This window comes from Schistocerca piceifrons, chromosome 11 (genome assembly GCF_021461385.2).
Source record: "Schistocerca piceifrons isolate TAMUIC-IGC-003096 chromosome 11, iqSchPice1.1, whole genome shotgun sequence".
Classification (NCBI taxonomy): Eukaryota; Metazoa; Arthropoda; class Insecta; order Orthoptera; family Acrididae; genus Schistocerca; species Schistocerca piceifrons.
In genome coordinates this window covers 137,984,256-138,008,016 of record NC_060148.1, presented here as the reverse complement: position 1 = coordinate 138,008,016, position 23,761 = coordinate 137,984,256, and the positions used below count along the sequence as shown (strand labels likewise).

Genomic DNA, 23,761 nt, shown 5'->3' with positions numbered 1-23,761 from the left:
ATTCAGCGATATCGATTTAGGACGGTATTGTGGAGAACAGGATTCTAGACTGAGAAAAATTAGTTTCTCCTGCTCTAACATAACACTTCTGAGTAGTACTAATATTGTCTTTGTTGGAGTCAGAGTTAAGAATCTCCACGTAGTTTACAGGTAGATAATTAAAACTGTTTGCAGACAGAGCATAATTTATCAGCCTTTCTGGGCCTTGAGGGTCTGGCAGACGTACTTGCACACCTGTCAAACTTCGGGTGTTCTCATTACCCCAGTAGACAAATTGTAGAACGTCGTTAAACACCGCACAGCAACTGTTCTGCAAATTGTTAGTTAGCTGACACCACATGGATGCAATTGGCATAGAGTAAAGTGGGGTGCATCATAGTGTCCAATACACTTAAACAACTTAGCACTGGGTGGAACACACTACCCTTAGCCAAAGAAGACGTAAAAGTTTCCTGTAGTCGCGTGTCTGGACACTTTACAACATCTATAAGATGGGTACTTATATCTTTGTTTACTCCTGGACTTGTGACTTGACATATAAATTTGTGATATACCTTTACCCTACAATTGGAGCTCATCCACGTTGAACAGTCTCTTCCTGCTGTTATATCGTTGTCCACAATCACATTGCTGCTTCCCTGATGGTCTCCTTCCATGCAGAAGTAGAGGGTTGATATTAGGTAGTCGCACATCTCCATTTCATTAAAAATTCCGGCAAAGTCTAGCGTTATGTCTAAATCTTGAGAAAGGACTGGCATTCACGCACTATCTGACGTTAAATTTTCTGACAGAATTGCCCACACAAATTCCTCATTCAGTTGTACACTTCCCGCAAGCAGTAGTTGGGCAGACTAATGCCTGAGGCAATGGAGACGCTGTCGGCAGGGGCGGCTGTCTGGCCAGGGCTGCTGTGCAGCTGGTAGCAGGGCAGTCCCTGCAGACGCGTTGTAGACGTGATGCCTGACAGAGGAAAATGCACTGAAGATGGGCAGAAGCAAAGTGTGGGAAAAAGGGAAAAATTTCTTTAACTTTCTGTAATGTGATAGTGCAGGTCAATGTTACGTGATATATGGTAATACGTCTTGTAAGTGGAGTGTCACAGCTGTGTGTTGTATTTGTGATTATATGTCATTCTACAATTCTTTCTTCTTTAAGATAAACTGCTAACTTTTCAAATGATTAGCACATAACTTCGTTTGATTATTGCTACAGATGGCACACTGCAGTTATACAGATTAATCACTGAGTTACACACATACATGAGTCAATTAGTTCCAGTGTTAAGTCAAGTGCCGGCACTCCAGTCGGGAATGTTAGAGCAGAGAGGGCTGTGCAGAAGACGTCTGCAAATATCACGCTGACTGACACCGAAGATGACAACGCGACAACAGCGGCATCTGGGCGAAGAGAACATAAGGGTAGGTCCCGACTAGTCGCGGCCACAGCGTCAAGATTAGGCACTTCAAGACCACCGACTTAGGAATTGTATATACTGAAGAGATTTTTTTGTTTGCGTGTTGCCCTGTCCTTGCAATAATTCTGTGTTATTGTCAAAGTTAAGTATTGGCATTGGTTCATTTCGTAGTAAAACACTTTAATACTATTTGCTTGAACTGCTGTCTAGCGATCCGAGAAGGAGGTTCCCTAGGCACAATATATTGGGCATCTAGGCATGATACAACATTGGCGATGAGTATTAAGAGGAACTCAGTCCCTGACGACCACGGATTTCGTTTTCTATTTTACTGGCGCTTTAATTTTGCGTTGGCTTTTCTTTGCAAGGGTGTGTTAACTTGCTTTAACCCTGTGGCGCATAGCGTCCTCTACAGTGGACAGCTGTTAATGGTCGCTTCTCCTGCATTTTCAATCAGTCCTGAGGCTGCTAATGCACACGGTTCAGTGCATTCGGCAGTCCCTACCGGTGTTGTGTCCTGCGTGCATTTGCAACCGCATGACTGATTGAAAATTCCAGAAAATTGACCATTATAAGTTGTCCACTGCAGTGAAATTCACGCACCACAGGGTTAATAGTATCTCTCATATTGTTTTCGCTAATCAGTGTTTCCAGGTGGGCGTTGCGGAGATTTTCTTTGCTTCTGTACTTATTTTTATTGCCTGCCTTATCTGTTTATTGCAGTTCTCTCTTCCAAATCGTACAACCCACTTCTCCCACCCCTTGGTCCAGCGGCACAGCTGCTAGCGATATATGAAACGCAGCTGACACAGATGTTTCAGTTTCAGAGTCAGCAAATCGCAATTCTACTGAGTACAGTACAGCAGCTACTCACCGCTCAAGCCACAAATGAAGCGCAAAATACCACACCTCTAGCTGCGAGTGCCATACTGCCTTTTAGACAGTTTAATTAACAACAAGACGAATGGCTAGATGGCTTGCAACAGTCTGAAGCCCACATAATTGGTCACAACATACCAGGTACTGTGGAACTTCATTATTTCTTATCAACAGTAGGAAGTGCTGTGTTTTGTCTCATTCAGAGATTATTCCCTACCGTAACTCTGAGTGAACTTTCCTGTGATAAGGTTGTAGATTCACCAGTTAACTATTAAGACCAACAAGTAAATCTGGTAGCAGCTACATATCAATTCTTTCATTGCAAGAAACGGTCAGAACAAACTTACCGTGAGTGGGTAACAGATTTGCATGGTGTGACGAGGAAATGCTAATTCAAAAGTGGTTGTGGTGCTTTGTATTCAGATGTTATGTCACGTGATGCGATCGTGTACAATGTAACTGATGTCACACCTAGAGAACAGACTTTGAAACTGTCTGATCCATTATTTCAGCAACTAGTGCAAATACTAGATCATTACAATTCGCGTGCCATGTCAGCTGATAAATTTAAGCAGCCGCCAATCCGTCAGGTTGAGTCCCTTGCTCGCGACCGGCCCATTAGGCAGCGGCCACTTGCGAGCGCCATGCCAAATAAACAGTTCTCTATGCAGCGTAACCAGCTCTCCACAGAGGCAAACAGAGTTAAGTCATGCCCTTGGTGCTATTCACAAACGCCAAGACTGCCAGTCTAGACAAGCACAGTGTTATGCTTGGGAAAGAAAGGTCAAGTACCATCCATATGTATGCAACAGAACAAACATAAACGAAATTGTAGTCACAAGGCCCATGTCATCAATGCAGTGTAGTCAAAGCCTGCTACAGGCATCAGCATAACTGGCAAGCAAACAGTTTCTTCAGTGCAGTTTCTTCAGTGTGCACAACAAGTTTGTGGGCAAACTTATTGTTCATTTGCACATTAGTGGAAAACATGTGAAATTTCAGTTGCACACAAGTGCCCCAGTAACTTCGCTGAATAGTAACTTTTAGGTTCCCCACACCTGTATAAACCTGGCATGTACCTGATGGTTTATAACAGACAAGACATTCCCGTTCTCAGAAAATGTACTTTCCCTGCCATGAATCGCTCACATTCGTGAACTTCACTGTGCTACAATCATGCGATTGTGAGAACTGATTTGGCCTTGATTCATTTCATTTGTTTGGCTTTCAAATTCAGTACAATGTGTTGGCAGTCAAAGCACTCAATGCTAAAGACAGTGTAGCTAGTTTGCTAAAAGAATTCCCTTAACTCTTTTCTGAACGTTTAGGCAAGGCTAACAGTTTAGTTCCACATATTGGTCTACTATGAATGACAATGGTCAATCGAAATTTTACCCGGCTAGTACTGTTCCTATTGCATTACTGGATAAAATAGCCGCTGGAAATAAAGAATTGCAAGCTAATGGAGCTATTGTTCCCACGCAAGCTAGTCAATGGGCAATTCCATTGGTTTTTCTTCCAAACTGTCAGGTCGCATACGCCTCTGCCTCGACTTCAAGTGCATGGTCAACCCACAAACTATGATTGATATTTACTCCTTACCTCGCGCAGAGGATCTCTTGGATGGATTAGGCGCTGGTCGCTATTATTCCAAAATTGATTTGTGCGATGCGTGTCTTCAAAAACGCTCGATGAAGAATCTCGAAAAGTGTGTATAGTGAATACTCATTAGGGCTTGTTTAAATATTTGCGTTTTCCTTATGGCAGTGCTTCCACACATGATGTTTTCCAATGTTATTAGGAACAGCTGACTGCTCAAGTGCCAAACTGTCCAAACTATTTAGACGATATTGTTGTAGCAAGTCGTACACCTGAAGAACACACTGCAAATTTGAGTGCTCTGTGTGTTATCTGATGCAGGACTTAAATGTAGACTGGACAAGTGCGATTTTTTTAAACTGAGTTACAGTATGTCATGTTTTAAACAGTCAAGGTTTACAACCTCTTCAGTAGCACTTGTTAGCCATACGAGACCTGCCAGTTCCTCGCAATGTTACAGAATTGCAGTCGGTTTTAGGGAAAATGAACTGTTATTTTCGGTTCATACAGAATGCTGCAGAAATTGGAGCTCTAGTCGACCGCTTGTGTCGCAAGGATGTCCTCTTTGTTTGAACAGATGAGTGCTAAGCAGCTTTTCGAGAACTTAAAGATGAGTTGCTCAGTGATCGATGCCCAGTTCACTTTGATCCTGTCAAATCAACTGTGTTTTCAGTCGACGCTTCCTTTTATGGACTTGGTGCAGTTCTTTCACGTAGATTTGGTAATAAAGATAGGCATGTTGTATTCGCATCAAAACTGTTATCCAAATCTCAGTGTAATTATTAACAAACAGAGAGAGGGGCACTGGCTATTCTGTATGGTATCACCAAATTCCATGACTTATTGTATGGCAGAAAATTCTACTTAGTAATGGATCACAAGCCATTGCAGTCTATGTTTCATCCGATGAAGCCAGTTCCTGTACAAACTGCACAAAAATTGCAAATATGGGCTTTGTTGTTGTCTCAATATCAGTACGAGATTGTGTATCGTATGACAGCTCAGAATGGTAGTATGGACGCGCTTTCGTCTCTTCCGGTTGGCCCTGATACATACTTTGACGCTTCTGCAGCACTTTGTTGTCACATCGGTGGTCAGGAATCTGAATTGCTTCAACTCTTTCCTCTGAACAATAGAAAAAATGCACAGGCCATGGGAGCTGATTCAGAATTGGACATTCTGCTAAACTACATTCGTACAATTTCGCCTCACTCATTTTATAGCATTAAGAACTCCGTAGTGCGCCAGTACTTTGCACGTCGGCATAGCCTCGCTAAAAAGCGAGGAGTGATTCTTATTCAAAACTACAGTCTACTGACACTGGGGTATTATTACGAAATAGTTTTCGCATCGACACTGTACTTGGCGTGGTATGGTCACGCAAATAGAACAGCTGACGTCACAGCGTCACGCATGTGAGGAAAATCGGTCCGCTCCGCCATAGAAATTCTCTTCTTTGCCTATGTCGCAATCACCATGGCATCGTGTGCACATATATTTTGTGGGATCCTTTTGGTTGCTTGTGGTATAGGCTTATAGCAAGTTTCCTTTTGATGTGTCAATGAGCTCGACGGCATCACGTAACACAATTCAGGCGTTGTTTTTGCCTCGAAGTTCGCATGCTGTCAAAGTTTCGGACAACGGCCCAAAGTTCACGTGAAATGAATTTGAAATATTTTGTGCACGCAATGGCATACAGCATGCAACTAGTGCACTGTGAAAGGTGGCTACACTGAGCCACAGCGCCAGAGATTGCGCCAAAGAGTATTATTCAGCCGCCTCCACTGTCAGTGTTTGTTGAGAAGTGGTAGTGGAGAGTTCTTTTCGAGAAGTCGCAGTAGGCAGTGCTTGTTGAGATGTAGCAGTAGCGAGTCGTTGTTGAGAAGTTCCCATGGAGAGTGCTTGTTCAGAACTTGTAGTATTGTTTTGATGGGCTAGACACCAGATGTTGTCGGATTGGGGATGCTGTATTGATCAGAGTGTGCTTTTCGTCAATATATATGAAGGTAAAAACATTCCTTTTTTTATTATTTCAATGTCTTAAACAATAATGCCTCTTGGACACAGGTTCAGTCAACAAAGCATCTGGCTCGTGTTCTTGTATTAGACTGTATTTCTGGTTTCTATGTGTAATTATAGTATTTGTTTATTTTTTTATTACTTCAGTATAAATGGTATTTAAAATATGTTGTCGTATTGAGGAAGAACCGTGCCAGATGTGTACGTTGAATTACACTTCCACACACAGAACAGCGACACTTGTGCCTTGTTGTTTCGTAGCTTTCATAGTTGCTGGGGACTTAATTAATTAATTGTGTTAACGGAAGTTTTCTTTCGTTCTTTGTTGTTATTGTATGCAGTCAGATTGCGGAGTAATACTAGTCAGGGCCAACCGATTACGAGACTGCGTAACCAGACAGACAGCGACGAAAATTAGAAGTATTTGCATTCATAATTTAATTAAGCCCCCATGCACGTGGCGACCGCTGCTTCGGATCGTCGCTTGGAATTATTCTGATTGTAAAAATAGCAGACAGTAGTATTGTTGTTGTAGTAATTTGTAGTTTAGTAATTGTCGTCTATATTTCATGTGTAGATTTGGTAATTGTCATTCTTCTAATGGTATTTTTTGCAGAATTCAATTTTTGTTGTCTTGTATACGGGGTTGACAATTTTGTACAATTATGAAGATTTCAATTGTTCGTTGATCGTGTTTGAGGGAAGCATTTCGTGTGAATGGTATTGTTGGTGATAAAGTGTCATATTGTGTTTATTTTTCGTATAGTGACGAGTTTTGTATGTTCTGTAAATGATTACGCGATCGATGAAAAAGGCAAAAATGATGGATAGTGAGAATGACGAAATTGTTAACATGGCGAACTCGCCAACAGAGGAAAACAGTATGATGAATATTGAAGTAGAAAACAATTTAATAAGCAGGGAAAATAGTCCAGGTCCAGTTCAAAACTTTTCACAATTACAGAATTTTCAGAATACAACATTAACGACAGAAGATTCTGGAATAGTATCGAACACAGATAGTTTTACAGCTAAGACGAACAAAGCTGGTTTTGCGGGAAATGTTAGGGGCAAAAAGAATTTCGAACCAGTCAATGTGAGCAGTTGATGAGTGCAATATTAAATTTGGGATCTGAATTAAAAACAGTGGGATCACGGTTAGACTCACAAATAGGAACAATTAAAACTGATATGGGAACAATGGAAACACGGTTAGACTCACAGGGATCACAGTTAGGATCTGAATTAAAAACAGTGGGATCACAAATAGGAACAATTAAAACTGATATGGGAACAATGGAAACACGGTTAGGATCTGAATTAAAAACAGTGGCAACACGTTTAGAAACAGAGATGGAAACAATGGAAACACTGTTAGATTCACGAATAGGGACATGTTTCAAAAACATGAAAGATGAATTAAAGAAAGAAATTAGAGAAGAAGTACAACCGATTTTGAATGCTCACAATAATAGATTAATTTCAATAGAAATCAGACAAAAGGAACAGGATAGAGAACAAGAAGAAAGAGATCGCGTGATAGTACAAAAATTTTCAGAGTTAAATTTACAACGTGCACACGATAAGGAAGAAATATTTGAAAGAATCGAGGAATCCGTACCAAATGACAGATTAAATAACCTAATATTTGAAAGAATCGAGGAATCCGTACCAAATGACGGATTAAATAACCTAATACAACAGTATGAACAGTTAACTACTAAATGTGTCAATACTGAAACCCGAGTCGCGACACTTACGGAAGACGTAAATAAACAGAAAGAAAAAATAGGTGACTTATCGGAAAGAGTTGAGGAGATTTCAGATAAACTGACAAGTCTTAGTTTAAATGGGGACAGAGATTCAGATGATACAGCTCCATTGCCATTTGCAGAAACCGAAGAGTACCAGAACATTAATAAACATGTTGAAAATCAAGGAAAATTTAATGAACGCGTTAAAAAGGAATTTGAGGCATTACAAAAGTAAGTCAAACAAATTGAAGGCGAAATCGTAGGAAAAGACAGCAGAAGAAATTTAGAATCACAGATAGCAGAGGGGTTTGAAGAAAATAATTTGTTTCATTTACGAGATGCAATAAGAGAGCGCCAGGCGCGCGAACTTGACAATAATCGACATTGGGACTGGGACAGACGCGGTAGGTCTCTGTCGCCACGAGGCGAAAACTTTGACTATGAACACTTCTTAACTGTTCGGAAATTTAAGATCTTTCGGAATTCTAAGAACGACATACATCCATGTTCATGATTAGATCAATTTATGTACGCACTTCCACCAAATTGGCCACTAAGTCACAAACTGGAATTTATGTGTGGATATTTAGAAAACGAACCGGTGACGCGGATGCGCACACTTATTAGAGATTGTAATAATCTAAATGATTTTTATCATGCATTTCTATCGGCATATTGGTCAGAAAACACGCAAGACAGAGTCAAACATAGTCTTATTTTGCAGCGTAATTTTAAACAGTCTGAGTTCCACAAGCCAGCAGGATACTTTGAAGACATGATTCGAAAGAATCAATTCCTGTCCAACCCTTATAGCCCGACTGAATTAATTCGCATTTGCTTAACTAAGCTGCCAGAATCGATAAGACAAATTGCTTTAGCCGGAAGATGTAAAGACGACATTGAGACTTTTAAGACTTTGCTGCAAGAACTTGAGTACGACAACGATGACGGGACTTCTTGTAATTTTTTCAGTAACGGTAGTCACAATAGATTTGCAGAGAGAAGGGATAATGATCGGAATGGACGTTATATGGGTAATTTTGAGAATGACAGACGAAACAGACAGGACAATAGATACCAGCCTTATGACAATAACCGACGTTCTAACAGAAATTACACAGACAATTATAATAACGGTAATTCCTACCGGAATGAACAATCATACGGAAACAGTAATCGGTATCATCAAGACAGAGATTATTCATACAATAATAGAAATTCTTACTACAGAAATAACCAGGGTAGTAGATATAACAATAATTTCAGAAGTGACAGTCGAAATTACACAAGAAGTAGTCACGCAGATAGCCAGGAAAACAGAAATTTTAATAACAGACGCAACCAAGAATTTACATGTAACAGACGGGAGGGACCTAATTGGCATCCTCCACGTGACAGAAATTCAGAGAGACAAGTGCAAATAGTAGAAATTGATCCGCGAAATGACGGGAATAATCAAAGACGTGACGCGAACAATCGACAATGACTTGTAGCTTCGGCTTCTGGCAGTAATATAGACGGTTCAGAAAGTAATGACACTACGACTTTACACTACGTACGCCTGAAAGACATGAGAGACATTTTGCTAGACGAAAAGGAAAATAATGTAGACGCATTTTTACATCCTGTTATTGAAGTATGTGTGGAAAAGAATAAGTTCACTGCAGTTTTAGATTCTGGGAGCCCACTGAATGTCATTAGTGAATCAGAACTATTGCCTGTCCTGTGTTACCTGTTTCTAAAACTACAATTCGAGGCGCTATTTCTGGAAAAAGTGTGGAAGCCAAACAACAGACCAACTTAAATTTCATTTGTCAAGGATACAAATTTTCTGCTAATTTCATTATTGTTCCATTACTCAGTACACAAATTATATTATGTATAGAGTTTCTTAACGCACATAAGGCAATTTTGAACTTTAAAGAAGGAAATGTGAATTTGACTGTTGCCGGAATGCCGAAAAGTTTGAAATTTTTCGAGTGTTTAACAAAATCTGTATCAGACACAAAATGTTTAAGGTTTCATACTTCTGATGTTTTCGCTGAGCATTATGACGACAATGTGTTCATTCATGACAATGACAATAGATACAGAGACGGGATGGATGATATAATTAATAGCGAAGAATTAATTAATGAAAAGGTTAAGAAATCTGAAGTGCCAGATGACGTTGCAAGAGAAGAACTGCACCAAATTTTGACTTCACATGCTACAGTATTTAGTCATTACACAGGAACTATGCAAGGCTTACAATATTTATTTAAGGTAACAGAACACACACCATTTCGGGGGAAAACGTACGCTATTCCTTTGGCGTACAGAGACAAGGTTAAGAATGAACTTCAATACATGTTAGATCAAGGCATTATTGAGCCAGCAGTCAGTCCTTATACTAGCCCATTACACGTCTTTATTAAAAAGGATGGGTCGATTCGTTTGGTTCAGGATTCCAGACAGATAAATAATATCATCATTCCTGAAACTGACCGTCCACAAAATTTAGATGAACTTCTTCAACATTTCCATGGAATTAAAGTTTTATCCACGATTGATATGCGCGCAAGTTTTTGGCAAATAGAACTCCACCCTGATTGTAGAAAATACACTGCCTTTTTAGCCTTTGGTAACTGTTACCAATTTCGGAAATTACCGTTTGGACTTACTGTATCTTCTGCAGCATTCATTCGTAGTTTAAACGAAATTTTACCTGTTTATCTTCGTGACAATATTACTTCATATGTTGACGATATTCTTATTGCTAAACGTTCTTGGAGTGAGCACAACAAAATTTTGGATTCATTATTACGTATTTTTGCAAGAGTTGGCGTTACAGTGAACTTGGAAAAATCTGAATTTGGTCGTTCTCAGGTGAAATTTCTTCGTCATATCATTTCTACAGAAGGTATTCTCCCTGATACAGAGAAACTAGATGCTATTCGTAATTATGCTGTTCCTACCAGAAAACGTGACGTTCGTAGTTTCCTTGGTGTCTGTAAATTTCTTAGACGCTTTGTTAGCTTGGACAATTTGGCCACACCTCGTTTATGTGAACTATCTGGAAAGAATTCTAATTGGTGTTGGGATGAGGAAGCTCAATCAGAATTTGAACAACTTCGTGATGCTTTAGTTGCTGCTCCACTTCTTTCACATCCGGATTTATCTAAAGATTTTTGTTTGGCGACGGACTCATCATACAAAGGCCTAGGTGCACATTTATTTCAAGAGATAGAAGAAAACGCCGTTGTAGTACACAAAACTATTGCATTTGGAAGTCGTGTTCTCTCTAAATGAGAAAAGAATTATTCGATTACGGAACTTGAAGCCTTGGCTGTTATTTGGGCTTTCACAAAATTTCGGACATTTTTGTTTGGCAGACATACTAATGTTTACACCGATCATCGAGCTCTGGAATTTCTTATGTCAACAAAATTAACACATGGAAGATTGTCACGGTGGGCGCTGTATCTACAGGAATTTGATTTCAGTATTGTCTACATACAGGGTTTTTTAAATATTATTGCTGATGCTTTATCACGTGCACCTATGGGTTTGAAACAAAGTGCTGAGGAGGACTGCAAAGGAAACAATTATTGTTTGATGTATATTCAAGGTGTTGCGTTTGAGAATTTTATTTCGTCTTCGCTCCAGGACATCGCTAAGGAGCAAAACAAGGATCCAATCTGGAAGGACATTAAGGAGAAGTGGAGGAGAAAGGAAAGCGTAGCGATTGGACAGTATTATTTAGTTCGCAATGATATTCTTTTTAAACGAAAATCGGTTGACAACTCTGTTTGGTTAGTTTGTATTCCTGATGAGTGGGTTAATAAATTGAAATAAATTGATTTGGTATCCACTTTTCAGTTATGCACACTTTGGTCCCAGAAAATGCTTTCATAAATTACGAGAAAATTGCTACTTCAGTAATATGCAAAAACGTATTCGATCTGTTCTTGCCAAATGCAAATTATGTCAAAAGGCTAAGCCGCCAACTATTTCTCACAGAGCACCGTTGTTTCCTATCATTCCAGCGAAATTAAAGGAGATGGCAGCAGTCGATTTGTTCGGTCCAGTGGTTCGTTCTACTAATGGTTTTGCGCACATTTTGGTAGCAGTGGAATTGACATCAAAATATGTGTATTTTACACCTTTACGCAAAGCAACAGCTCGTTCAGTATCTAATGCTTTCATCAAACATTTTCTTAAAGAAGTGGGTCATGTTGATAAGGTTATATCAGGTAATGGATCACAGTTTCACGCTAAAATTTGGCTTCGTACTCTACGGCGTCGTAAAATTAAACGAGTTTTCATTTCACCTTTTCACCCTAAATCTAACGCTTCAGAGAGATGGATGAAGGAAATCAATAAATTGTGTCGACTTTATTGTCATCAGAATCACAGAACATGGGATCAGTATCTTCATATTTTTCAAAACATTCTGAATGAACTCCCTAGTGATTCAACTTATTTACGGCCTATATCGATATTAAAAAATAAAGCACCGACAAATCGCATTTCTGAAATCGTTCCTTTTCCGCCTTCATGGAAACTGCGGCATTCTGAAGTTGTGAATCTGGCTCTACAAAATATTGCATCTGCGGCTGCTGGAAGAGAGAAATCAGCTAAACATCCTCGTCATTTAAAAACCTTGTCAATTAGTCAAAAGGTGTTAATTAAGTCTCACCGTTTGTCTCACAAAGGAAAGGGCTTGTGTCGCAAATTTTTTCTGCTTTATAACGGTCCATATAGAGTTCGCAAAATTATTCATGATAACACTGTTGAAGTAGAAACTCTTAAATCTCGACGCTCTAAGGGAATACATTATATATCCAACATTAAAATTTTTGTGGAATGACATACTTTTGAGAAACTAACAGTTATACGTAAACACACGGAGAATGCAAGGATACCGCCCCGTGTTCCGGCGGCGGCACATACTCAAAGCAACAGTCAAGTCTGCGCGCCGCACAAGGCAGTCGTTGACCGCAAACAATTACTTCCTACCTCTCGCGCCTACAGCTGATCGAGCGCTCAGTGCGAATGCACTGACAGCCGTAAACAAATACACAGTCTAATTTCTCCGAATAAATTCAGTATAAAGCTATAGTGACTTGATAAATTATGTTATTAACGTTCAGTATTTTTCAGGATACGGTTGTATAAAATATTTAAGACCTTCAGGTAAATTCTGTGCGTGTCCGACGTTAAGAGGACTTGCTATCCAGAAATTTTCAGGAAGAATGTCATTTCGAAGAAGAAAGTAATAAACTAAAAAGGTAACTATTAATTGAGTTTATTTTCCAGGTAACATATTTCCACTTGGTACGTACTTTAGACGTAATTTGCTGCTCGCGATTACGTGATTCATACTTCGTGTTAACTGATATTGACAATGATTAATTAATGAACAGGGTTGTTACTTGTGTATATTATGCATCGCTTGGCTGCTACGCTTTTTCACTGATGTCATATTTTTTTCTTATGTGCCAGCTGTGCTTATTTATTTAAATTATAATTGTCACCTGATTAGTTATGCTGATATGGTTATGTATGTAGGTTATATTTTGTGATTTATCTGCTTGCGCCTTCATGTTTACTTATTAAGATTACATATGAACATTTATTTGCTTATGCTGATATGATGCTAATGACCTGTTTATTATGTAAGATCACATATTTGCTGCTTTGCGTATGGATTGCACATTTACACATTTTTGTTTGTTGTCATAACTTCTCTTTAATTTGGTATATAGAAATGCTGATATACTATGTACGAACATAGAGTTTAGGTCACACTATGGTATTTATTACTGTTCGCTTGGCAGAGCCTCGTTATAAGAATTGTGCTGCATCCACTTGTTGACATTCTCTTGTCCACTGGTATATTTACTCGCTATTGCATGTTTTGCTTACGCTCAGTGCCTTATATTTTTAAGATAAGAAAATGAACTACTATAATGCTAGGAACGACATTAGTACAAGAAACTTCATTGAAGTCACATGAGCTGGAGGTTTTATGGAAGCTGTATAAATGTATGCTAATAGGAAGGAAGCTAACGACATGACATACCAACACTAGGTTTAGACCATTGACAGTTATTACACTGCATTCTTCGTGAGCAATTGAAATAACAAGTGACTGTTGACACAAGAAATACTCCACATGTTTGCTTCTGTTTTGCCATGATTCTTAAAGTGATGTACACACTGTGAATTAATACTATCATTCACACTCTGTACTTGTACTTACTTACTGAAAGTTATTCGAACTAAAGGCTGTTAGAGGTCATGTATGCATTTCTTTTATTTAATGATGGACAAGGTAACCAAAATGTATTTTGTAATTCATAATGAGTAGAAGATTTGGGTCAGATGGATTACACAGAGGTTGTGTGTGGACATTGTGTCTCTGGATTGTATGGGATGATGAATTGAAGTTTGCACTAGGATTTTATCTGTACTTGTTCGAGGAGACTGACTAGAGGAAAGAGTTGTTATGGAAGTGAAATTATATTGGTGATAAGGTTTATATGTATCGACGTATTGAAGAGGTATTATTGAGGTATTGAGACTGTGTGAAGTTGATGATTATTGGAGTTTTGGTGGACAAGAGGTAAGGTAAGTGAGGAGCATATTTTTTTTTGTTGGTTTATATGGAATAAGGAGGATGAAGATGGCAGACTAGAACACTCAAGTGGCAGGAAGATTGTCTACACACACTTTGTTAAATCACTAAGCAGTATATACTTTTTTTTTGGAGAGAGGTAGCATTTACATATCTTGGCACACTGACAGTTGTTCAGAAACCGTACATTTTGATTTGGCTTAGCAAACATTGGTCTTGACATGATGACTATGACGTTGACTAACTATTATCGACTGTTATACATTGCTGCCACTACTACTAGATACACAAATTGAACATAAAATTTTGGATAGAATTGCATTTACACTGTTAACACTATTCAATTACACAGTAGTACTTAAATGTGGATGAAAGATGAGTGAGTGTGTTTTATGTGTTTTCCTTTCCTAATCCCAAATAATTGGTACCGATCTATCTCCTAAATATTATTTTACATGTTTGTTGTGGCCTGCACTGTCACCCATAAATATTATAGGTTTACTGATATTTGTGTGTTTGTAATATTTAATATGACAATTATCTGATATCAATTGTGTGTTTATTATATTTTGTATGTTTAGTGTAAGAGCATTGATAATTCTTTGTAAAAGCAATTGTGTGTGCCTTCAAACTGTTGTTCGTGCTTGCACCTATTCAACATTGCTGGGTGCCACTTAGAAATGTTTAATTTCTGCTGATAAACTCTGATGAACAGTGTGATTAGTGATAGTGAATATTATGGACTGCAGATATTAGGCACATCAAGACCAGCGACTTAGAATGGAAAAACAACAGAATCACCAAGAAAGAATTTGAAGGAACCCTCCAGGCAACAAGACCATTGGGCTGACCTCGTAAAAGGTGGAAATATGGCGTAGAGAAGGACATCGCAGCATTAGGAATTTCCGCAGGGTGGAGAGGGACTGCGAGAGATAGAAGGCGGTGGAAGTAGATCATTGATGCAGCGCACGGTCTACAGGGCCTGTGATCGGTGAGAAGAAGAAGAAGAAGAAGAAGACCAGCAACTTAGGAATTATGTATACTGAAGATATCTCCGTCTTGTATGTCTCCCTTTGCTTGCAACACTTTTGTGTTATTGTCAAAGTATGGTCGCTGATTCATTTCGTAAGAAAACTCTAGAAATGTTGTCTAGCGGTCCAAGAAGGAGATTTCCTAGGCAGTGCATACTCGACAACTAGGCAGGATACAACAGAATTCAGTCTGGAATCGGAATTAATGTATTGTAACTACTGGTGATAATACCGCTTTTAAACTACAAACACAAGTTGCTGGACCGTCTGTACATTAGATGCAGAAGTAAATTCAGTGAAAGATCTCAAGTGAAGACGTATTTTAAGTACAGAGCTTAAGTGTCGGTAATATGGATATGAGAAAATTTATAGAAGTTTTGTAGAAATTCCACATTTCGCCAAATGAGCACGTAAAAAGTATTTTTCAGTAATAAAATATTGTAGAAAACTGGTGTTTATTAGTAACCCAGAATTATTTAATTTTTTTGAGTTTTTAGCAAAAGGAGTGCCCACACTTTTACCTATAGTAGTCTATAAGCAGTCTTGTTGTAGTGGTATAGGAGTCGTTGAATGTACTACATAAATATGTGTGCAAAGCAAGACTGGAGGATAAACTTTTCTGTATTCTTAATTTTATAAGTGACAAAGATCACATAGAAGGCTTTTTTTATTTTACTCCAGAGTCGTTTGCACTATATTTAGCTTGATCCTAGGATGTCTATGAGCCGCTGGTGGTTGTTCCGCTCGGCTAGGTCCAGCGGTGTCTCCCCATTGTCATTCCTGACTTCCCTGTCTGCCCCTGCCTTCAGTAGCGCAGTCGCCACATCTGGGTGGCCACGCCGTGCCGCATCGTGCAGTGGTGTGTTCCCAATGCTATCGCTGGCGTTGGGGTCGGCAGAGGATGCTGACAGCAGCTGCACCACAGCCACATTGTCATTCCATGCAGCCTGATGCAGAGGCGTGTTCTGCCAGCGGTCTCTGGCGTTAACGCCTGCTCCTTCCTCCAGCAGACGCCTCACCACCTCCACGTGCCCCATGGCTGCAGCCAAGTGCAGTGCAGTCTGACTGTTCTCGTTCTTAGCCTCCACGTCCGCCCCCACAGCCAGCAAAGTTCGCAGCTCGCTCACTGACCCCTCCTTAGCTGCCGCGATCAGCATCTCGCCCTTCTGTTCTCCAGAAAGATTCCTGCAACAAAAGGGAGATGCTTACAAATTTCTCCAAACACACATGTCTGAAGATGAAACATTATCGCAGAATCAGAACTGTGATGAGTTCGCAAAACTTATCACTCCATGAAGGTTAACACAATTAATTGGTGTCCAAACCTAAAGCAACAAACAGCGATTTCCCCATCTTGTGCCTAATTCACGCTGTAATCATCCAAACTATCAACAGATGTATGCACCATGGTGTTCTACACGAAAGATAGCATTCCAGTCAACGGCCAATCACGCCCACGATGAAGTCAGTGCACCTATGACATGGGGTAGTTTTTGCCAAGTAGTCCCACATCCACAACCGCTGTCACAGACGGTGCAGCTGGTACAGAGAAGACGCATACCAGTCTCTCTGTGGCCAGATGGCTTAATGTGAATAGCATTGTTGTTTCTCAGATGTGGCGACAGTTTGTAGAGACAGAAACTGTATCTCGAAGATGAAGGAGGCACCCACCAAATGTGATACCAGAAAGGGAGGACCGCTATTTGGCTAAAAGGGCATCAGGGTACTGCCTTACTATTGCATGGCAAATGGCATGTCACCTGGCAGCATGTACTGGATGGGTTGTCTCGAGGCATACGTTGTACAGACGGCCTCAGCAGAGTGACCTTTATTGTCAGAGACCAGTTTTATATGTACCTCTGACACATCTTCACAGAACCTAATGTGTAGAGAGAAGTCGTCAACATGCCACCTGCATGGCCGAACAGTGAGCCAGTGTTATTTTCCCAGATGAGTCCCAAAATGGTTTGGAGAGTGATTCTGGACGGATTTGCATATGGAGGAAGTGTCAGACAGTACTTCTGAACCCAAACTTTGTGGAGAAAGACTGATACCAAAGAGGATCTCTGGTGGTCTGCGCAGTGATTACGTTGACTACTTGAACATGACATTGTATTGGTGAATCAGCAAGGTTTAACTCCTGTCAGGTATCATGAGGAGATCTTGGGACCTCATATTCCATTGTTGCGAGGTGCAATGGCCTCACAGAGATATGCCTCATAGAGATCGATTGATTGATGTTTTCTTGGAAATGGAAGATAGTGCATGCATGGGATGGTCTGCTCGATCTTCCAGTTTTAATCCCATAGAGTACGTCGTGGATACACTAGAGTTATGGGTTGCATCCACCAACAGTTCCATAAAAATGGCGAGCAGCTCTGCAGGAAGAATGGTGTTATTGCCTCCACATGAGATTGATGATGTCATTCGCAGCTTGCCCTGCCATTGTGAGGGGTGTATGAGCCACAGGCAGTCACACCCTAAGCTGAGCACATTAACCAGTTGTTGAATTGTGTGAGCAGATCTGTTGTTGCAAAAACTGAGAACAATTTTGTCTACATTTATGCATATTGTAGTTGTTTATGTTAATTACTCTTTAGAATGTTTCTACTTTACTATCACCTATTTGTACTATTCTATGGCAAAACAAACGCAGTCTTGCCAAATTTAAATTTGTTGGTTTAATTTTAGACGTCAATGTACATGGAGTTTCATGCACTTTCATACCAATCAGATTACTAGGCAAGCTGGATCTTGACTACCTGAATACACTAAGACCTGACAGCATTTCCGTACTCTATTGTTGTTTGTATGGTCTTTAGTCCAGAGACTGCTTTGATGCAGCTCTCCATGCTACTCTACCCTGTGCAAGCTTCTTCATCTCCAAGTACCTGCTGCAGCCTACATACTTCTTCATCTGCTTAGTGTAGTCATCTCTTAGTCTCCCTCTACGAAATTTACCCTCTGTGCTGCCCTCCAATACTAAATTGATGACCCCTTGATGGCTGAAAACATGTCCTACCAACCGATCCCGTCTTCTAGTCAAGTTGTGCCACAAGTTCCTCTTCTCCACAATTCTGTTCAGTAGCTCCTCAGCAGTTATATGATCTACCCATCTAATCCGCTGCATTCTTCTGTAGCACCACTTTCAAGGTTTCTATTCTCTTCTTGCGCAAACTATTTATCGTGCATGTTTCACTTCCATACATGGCTTGTAAAACCATAGCTCTAATATTCTACTGATTTATTTTGACTTTTGTTTTATTTAATGTTACATCGTTGAGCTTCTGTAAATGTGTTTGATTGAACAGATAACACAAAATTGTATACTCCTTTCTTTGTAAGAACTTTGATGTCATGGTTTGATTCTATGCAGTGTAGTATATCTGGCATTTAAATTCTTCGTCTCAATCGGAGGGAGGCAAGACTTACTGTATACATTTGGAATTTGGGCGAATAATTTTTTGTAGAAATACTAATATGTGCAAATGTTCTGTTTTATTTAAAATGTTTGTTTGCTGTTATGTAAACTGCTGACCTTCACTTAGGATTCTTAGTTATTTTGTGTGCAAGAGGCAGTGTGGTTCCCCTCGGGAACGGAACTTAGTAGCACGCGCAAATTGTGGTTGGCCTAGGTAGAAAAGGTAGAACAAGAGTCAGCAGGGGACGAGCTACCAAACTATGCACTGCCATGTATATTGTGCAGGTCCGAGGGAGGCTTTTTCTGTCACTTTCCAATGCCTCGGATGGATGGATAAATAGCTGGAATGGTTCTGGAATTGGAATCCATCCTCGCCACCAAGAAATGACAGAGTCCAGCAATTCTACCTGCAATTCCACCTACCAGCATGCAATCGCCACCACATTGCGCAATCATTATAATGGAGCACTATAACAATGTACAGTGAAGGATCAGTTCATTGGATGTTTTAGTGTGCACAAATATAAGGTAACTTATAACTGAATCTATGTACCTACCTTGATTTTTTCCTTATCATAACACCTCTCAGTTCTTCTACGTTTGGACTAAAGTGATTACCGAGTGTCGCTACTGAACGAACATTAAAGACCAGTGTTTCGCTAATTAATGCCTCTTGAATATAGTAAAAAGATAGTTAAAGTTAATGTGCAAGACAGTGAGTTAAAGTAAATGATGCTCACTGAAAATAATTTTCCTATTAAATCGGCTTATTAAAGTGTCGTTGCCGACTTCAAAATTAAAAGTTCTTAAGACTGAGGCTTATAAAATTTTTGCTTAGTAAATGATCACATTGCTGCCTGTTGTAAATCGCAGAAGGTGAGTCAGTATCTTGTAAATTTGTCAACATTGTGTCTCACTGTAGTAAAAGTCGTGAATTGTATTTATGGAAAGTTATATACTCGTTTACTAAGTGTTTGTCTCTCTTGTGTATTGGAAGTGCATATTAATAGTATAACAGGATCCACAGTTTGTCTATTGTGTTAATACTAGGTAACAACTAATGGGAAGACCACTATCTATGAAAAAATTAATTTCTTTATTCAAAAGACAGTGAGAAGTAACCTGTTGATGAATTCTATATAACCTTTATTCCTAATAGAAAAGTATTTGGTTGAGAGAGACTTACCCTGTGATCAGTTCATAATTTGCAGTGAACTACATTTATAATTTTATCTCAGCTAGGAAATTGTTTGAACAGTAATTCTGAACCTATGTCCAATTAATGATTCTGCAATGAATATTAATAGTAATGTTACAAAGACCATTCACTTTAAATAAGCCCTGAAAGTAATAGTGTGTTTCATTATCTGTTATATTTGTGCAAATAGTCTGTCCTGCTCTGTCAACTTCCAGTCATAACCGTGAACATATGCAGGTGTCAGAGTTCATTGCACTCGCATGTGGTTAAGTATAGGTTGTGTTTGTCCGTTAAATTTACTAATAACTATTTTCTTGGACAAGAATGTTAATCATTCTCTTGCCTAATTAGGCTGGCAACCGTTTTCTTTATCCTTTAAACACTGTGGATAGGTTAAATATTATTTATTACTGTTCAAATATTTACGTATTTCTGACTTTCGCTTCCGATACGCGACCCCGTTAGGTACGACACGGTCAACATAACAAAATTCCCTTCAGACGGTAACACTGCTCTGTTGCTTTATACCAAAATTGCTTTCACTAGATAGTTTTATTTCACAACCTGCCTCCTACTTTAAGGTTATGGTATAGCAGTAGCAGACGGAAGTTTTATAGGCCACACTCCATACAAATACTTTCAGAAAAGACTTCCTGACACTTAAATCTGTACTAGATGTTAACAAATTTCTCTCCTTCAGAAACGCTTTCCTTGCCATTGCCAGTCTACATTTTATATCCCCTCTACCTCGATCATCATCAGTTATTCGGCTCCCCAAATAGGAAAACTCCTTTACTACTTTAAGTGCCTCATTTCCTAATCTAATTCCCTCAGCATCACCCGACGTAATTCGACTACATTCCATTATTCTCTTTTTGCTTTTGTTGATGTTCAACTTATATCTTCCTTTCAAGACACTGTCCATTCCGTTCACCTGCTCGTCCAGGTCCTTTGCTGTCTGTGACAGAATTACAACAGCAGTGGCAAACGTCAAAGCTTTTATTTCTTCTCCATGGATTTTAATTCCTACTCTAAATTTTTCTTGTGTTTCCTTTTCTGCTTGCTCGATATGCAGATTGAATAACATTGGGGGATAGTAACATTGGGGATAGGCTGCACTATCTGGTCAACAGTATCTAGATATCTCTATCTAATGTGTGACTGATCAACAAATGTAACGAGAGGCCGATCCGCCAGTGTAAAAGAAGGCGGAGAGACTTGTGTTGTCAGTAGAGAACCATAAATAGCAGAAAGGGTCCATCAGGGCAGTTCAGTGACTTCGAATGTGGACTAGACACTGGATGTGTCTAGTAACAAATGCACAAGGAATATTTCCATCGTTACACAGTGACCCTAGTAGACTTTTGGCGACGCTGTTGTGAAGTGGAAATGCAAAGAAACAACCATATGAAAAGGCAGAAGAGGCGCACCCATGTACTGATGGACAGTGACCATGGAACTTTATGGAGGATCACTGTAAAAAAATCGCATGTAGCACTGCTGCCAGCATAACGACTGTGCATAGGCAGGTAAAAAGAATGGGGTAAATTATTCGAATACCCCTTCCTCCCCCCCCCCCCCCCCCCCCCAATGAGCCACACATGTCTCCAGTCAATGCTAAGTAACACTTCAGTTGGTGTAAAGCGTGGTGCCACTGGACGATGGATGAGTGGGAACGATTGATATGGAGGGATGAACCACCTGTGGCAATCCGATGTTTCTGGGTAATGACTATTATCTGGCATCTTGTGTAATGCCAAAAGTGAAGGAGCGAGGAGATTACCTTATATTATGGGGATATTTCCATGGCTATGGTATGTTTCACCTATTGAGATAAGAGAACAATATATTCGACAGCATATCAAGCACGTTTCCCAGCTTTGTGTACTGCAAACAGCAGAGTAACATTGTTTGTATTAGAAAGACAGTGCTCCTTGCAAAAAATCATTATCTGTCAGGCAAGAGGTTGTGGACAGCAATATTCCATGAATGTACTATTCTGCGCTGAATTTCTAGCTGAATCCAATGTAACTGCTTTGGGATGAGTTAGAAGCTGACTTTGCAGCAGATTGAAGCGTCCAATGTTGAGGAACGATGGGTTCTCATTTCTCCACAGAAGCTCAGACCGATTACTGAAAGTTTCCTTAGCGTAATCAAGGCATTCATAGAGATGAGACTTTGACACACCCCTTATTAATGTTCACTAATAGGTGTGCAGGTACCGTCGATGGAACTGAATGTCTACTGAGAAATGGGCCATGTTATTTGAATGTGACAGAAACACATACATTCTGATGCTACAAACTGTGTGTTGCAGGCTCAGCAATAATTTGTAGCACTTTCTTTGTGAACTAAAGACCATTAAGCACAAATAAATTATATTAATCTGTCAAATGAAATTATTTTAGCCAGTAGTTTTCTAATTGGTTTGATGTGGCCTGCCACGAATTCCTCTCTTGCACCAACCTTCTTCTCAAAGTAGGACTTACACACTACATCCTCAGTTAACTCCTGGATGTATTCCAATCTGTCTTTCCCTTAAGTCTTTATACTCTACATCTTCTTCGTCTTGTCAGTATTTCTCCATGTCACTGATTCTGCAGAGTACCCCCTCATTCCACATGCAACAAGTCCACATAATTTTCAACGCTTTTCTCTAGCACCAGATCTCAGACGCTCCTAGTCTCCTCAGTCGCGGCGTTTTGCCACTGTCTACGTTTCAGTATCATACAAAGTAGTTCTCCAAACATAGATTCATAGCAATAGAATTATGTTGGCTAGTTGTGCCTATTTCGCCTTTGCTAGTATGCTTTTTATACCCTTCTTGTTTTGTATATCGTGGGTTATTTTGCTTCCAGAATTCCTTAATATCGTCTACTTCATTACCACCAATTTAAATGTAAAAGTTTCCAATACCTGCTACTTCTCGTTAGAAATTTATTTCCGTGATTCTTTCTCAATTCATATTTCTTACTCTTCACACACTATTCAATTCAACAGATCCTTCAATTCTTCCCTTTCGCTGAGGACAGCAATTCCCTCAACAAATTATTTCATTGGCATCCTTTCACCGTGAATTTTAATCCCACAGTTGAATCTTTATTACATTTCCACCATAGCTTCTTCGATGAATAGATTGAATGGTGGGGGCAAAACACTTCACACACTTTTTAATCTAAGAACTTCGTTCTTTACCTTCCAGTCTTACTGTTCCCTCTTGGTTCTTGTACATGTTGTAACCGACGTTCCTTTCCCTGTAACTTGCTCCTATTTTTGTAAGAAGTTCGAAGATCTTGCACAATTTTATATTGTTGAACGCTTTTTCAAGGCCAAAAAACTTTTGACTGTATTTTAATTTTTGGTCAGACTAAAGTACAACTTTCTAATAGCATCTCTGGTGCCTTTACCTTTCCTAAAGCCAAACTGACCGTCATCCCAGACTTTCTCAATTTTCTGTTCCATTTTCATTTATATCATTATCATCAGCAGCTCGGATGTATGAGTTCCAAAGATGATTGAGCTGTTGTTTTCACAATTATCTGCCCTTTCTAGCTTCGGAAATATGTGGATGATATTTTTCTGAAAGTGTGACGGTACATTGCCAGTCTCGAAGGATTCTACACCCTAACTTGGATAGTCGTTGGGTGCTACTTTCCCCTATGAACTCAGTAGTCATGATTAAATGTTATGTACCCCTTTAGCTTTATTTGTTATCAAATCGACCAGAGTTCTTTTAAATATTGCCTCTAACAGTACATCCTCTATATCTTTCACGCCAACACAGATTGCTTCCTCTTACATGTCATCAGAAAAGTTCCTTCTTC

General features: G+C 39.5%; 1 protein-coding gene across 2 annotated transcripts in view; it reads right to left on the bottom strand.

Moving 5' to 3' along the window:
• Nucleotides 1-15,921: 15,921 nt before the first annotated feature.
• Nucleotides 15,922-23,761, bottom strand: part of LOC124719979 (ankyrin-3-like) — a 110,585-nt gene continuing 102,745 nt past the window's right edge. For both annotated transcript variants that reach the window (XM_047245202.1, XM_047245203.1), the window contains exon 6: nt 15,922-16,503. In XM_047245202.1, the coding sequence (XP_047101158.1) occupies nt 16,017-16,503 (487 nt within the window). In that variant the 3' untranslated portion in view covers nt 15,922-16,016. The remainder of the gene's footprint in view (nt 16,504-23,761) is intronic.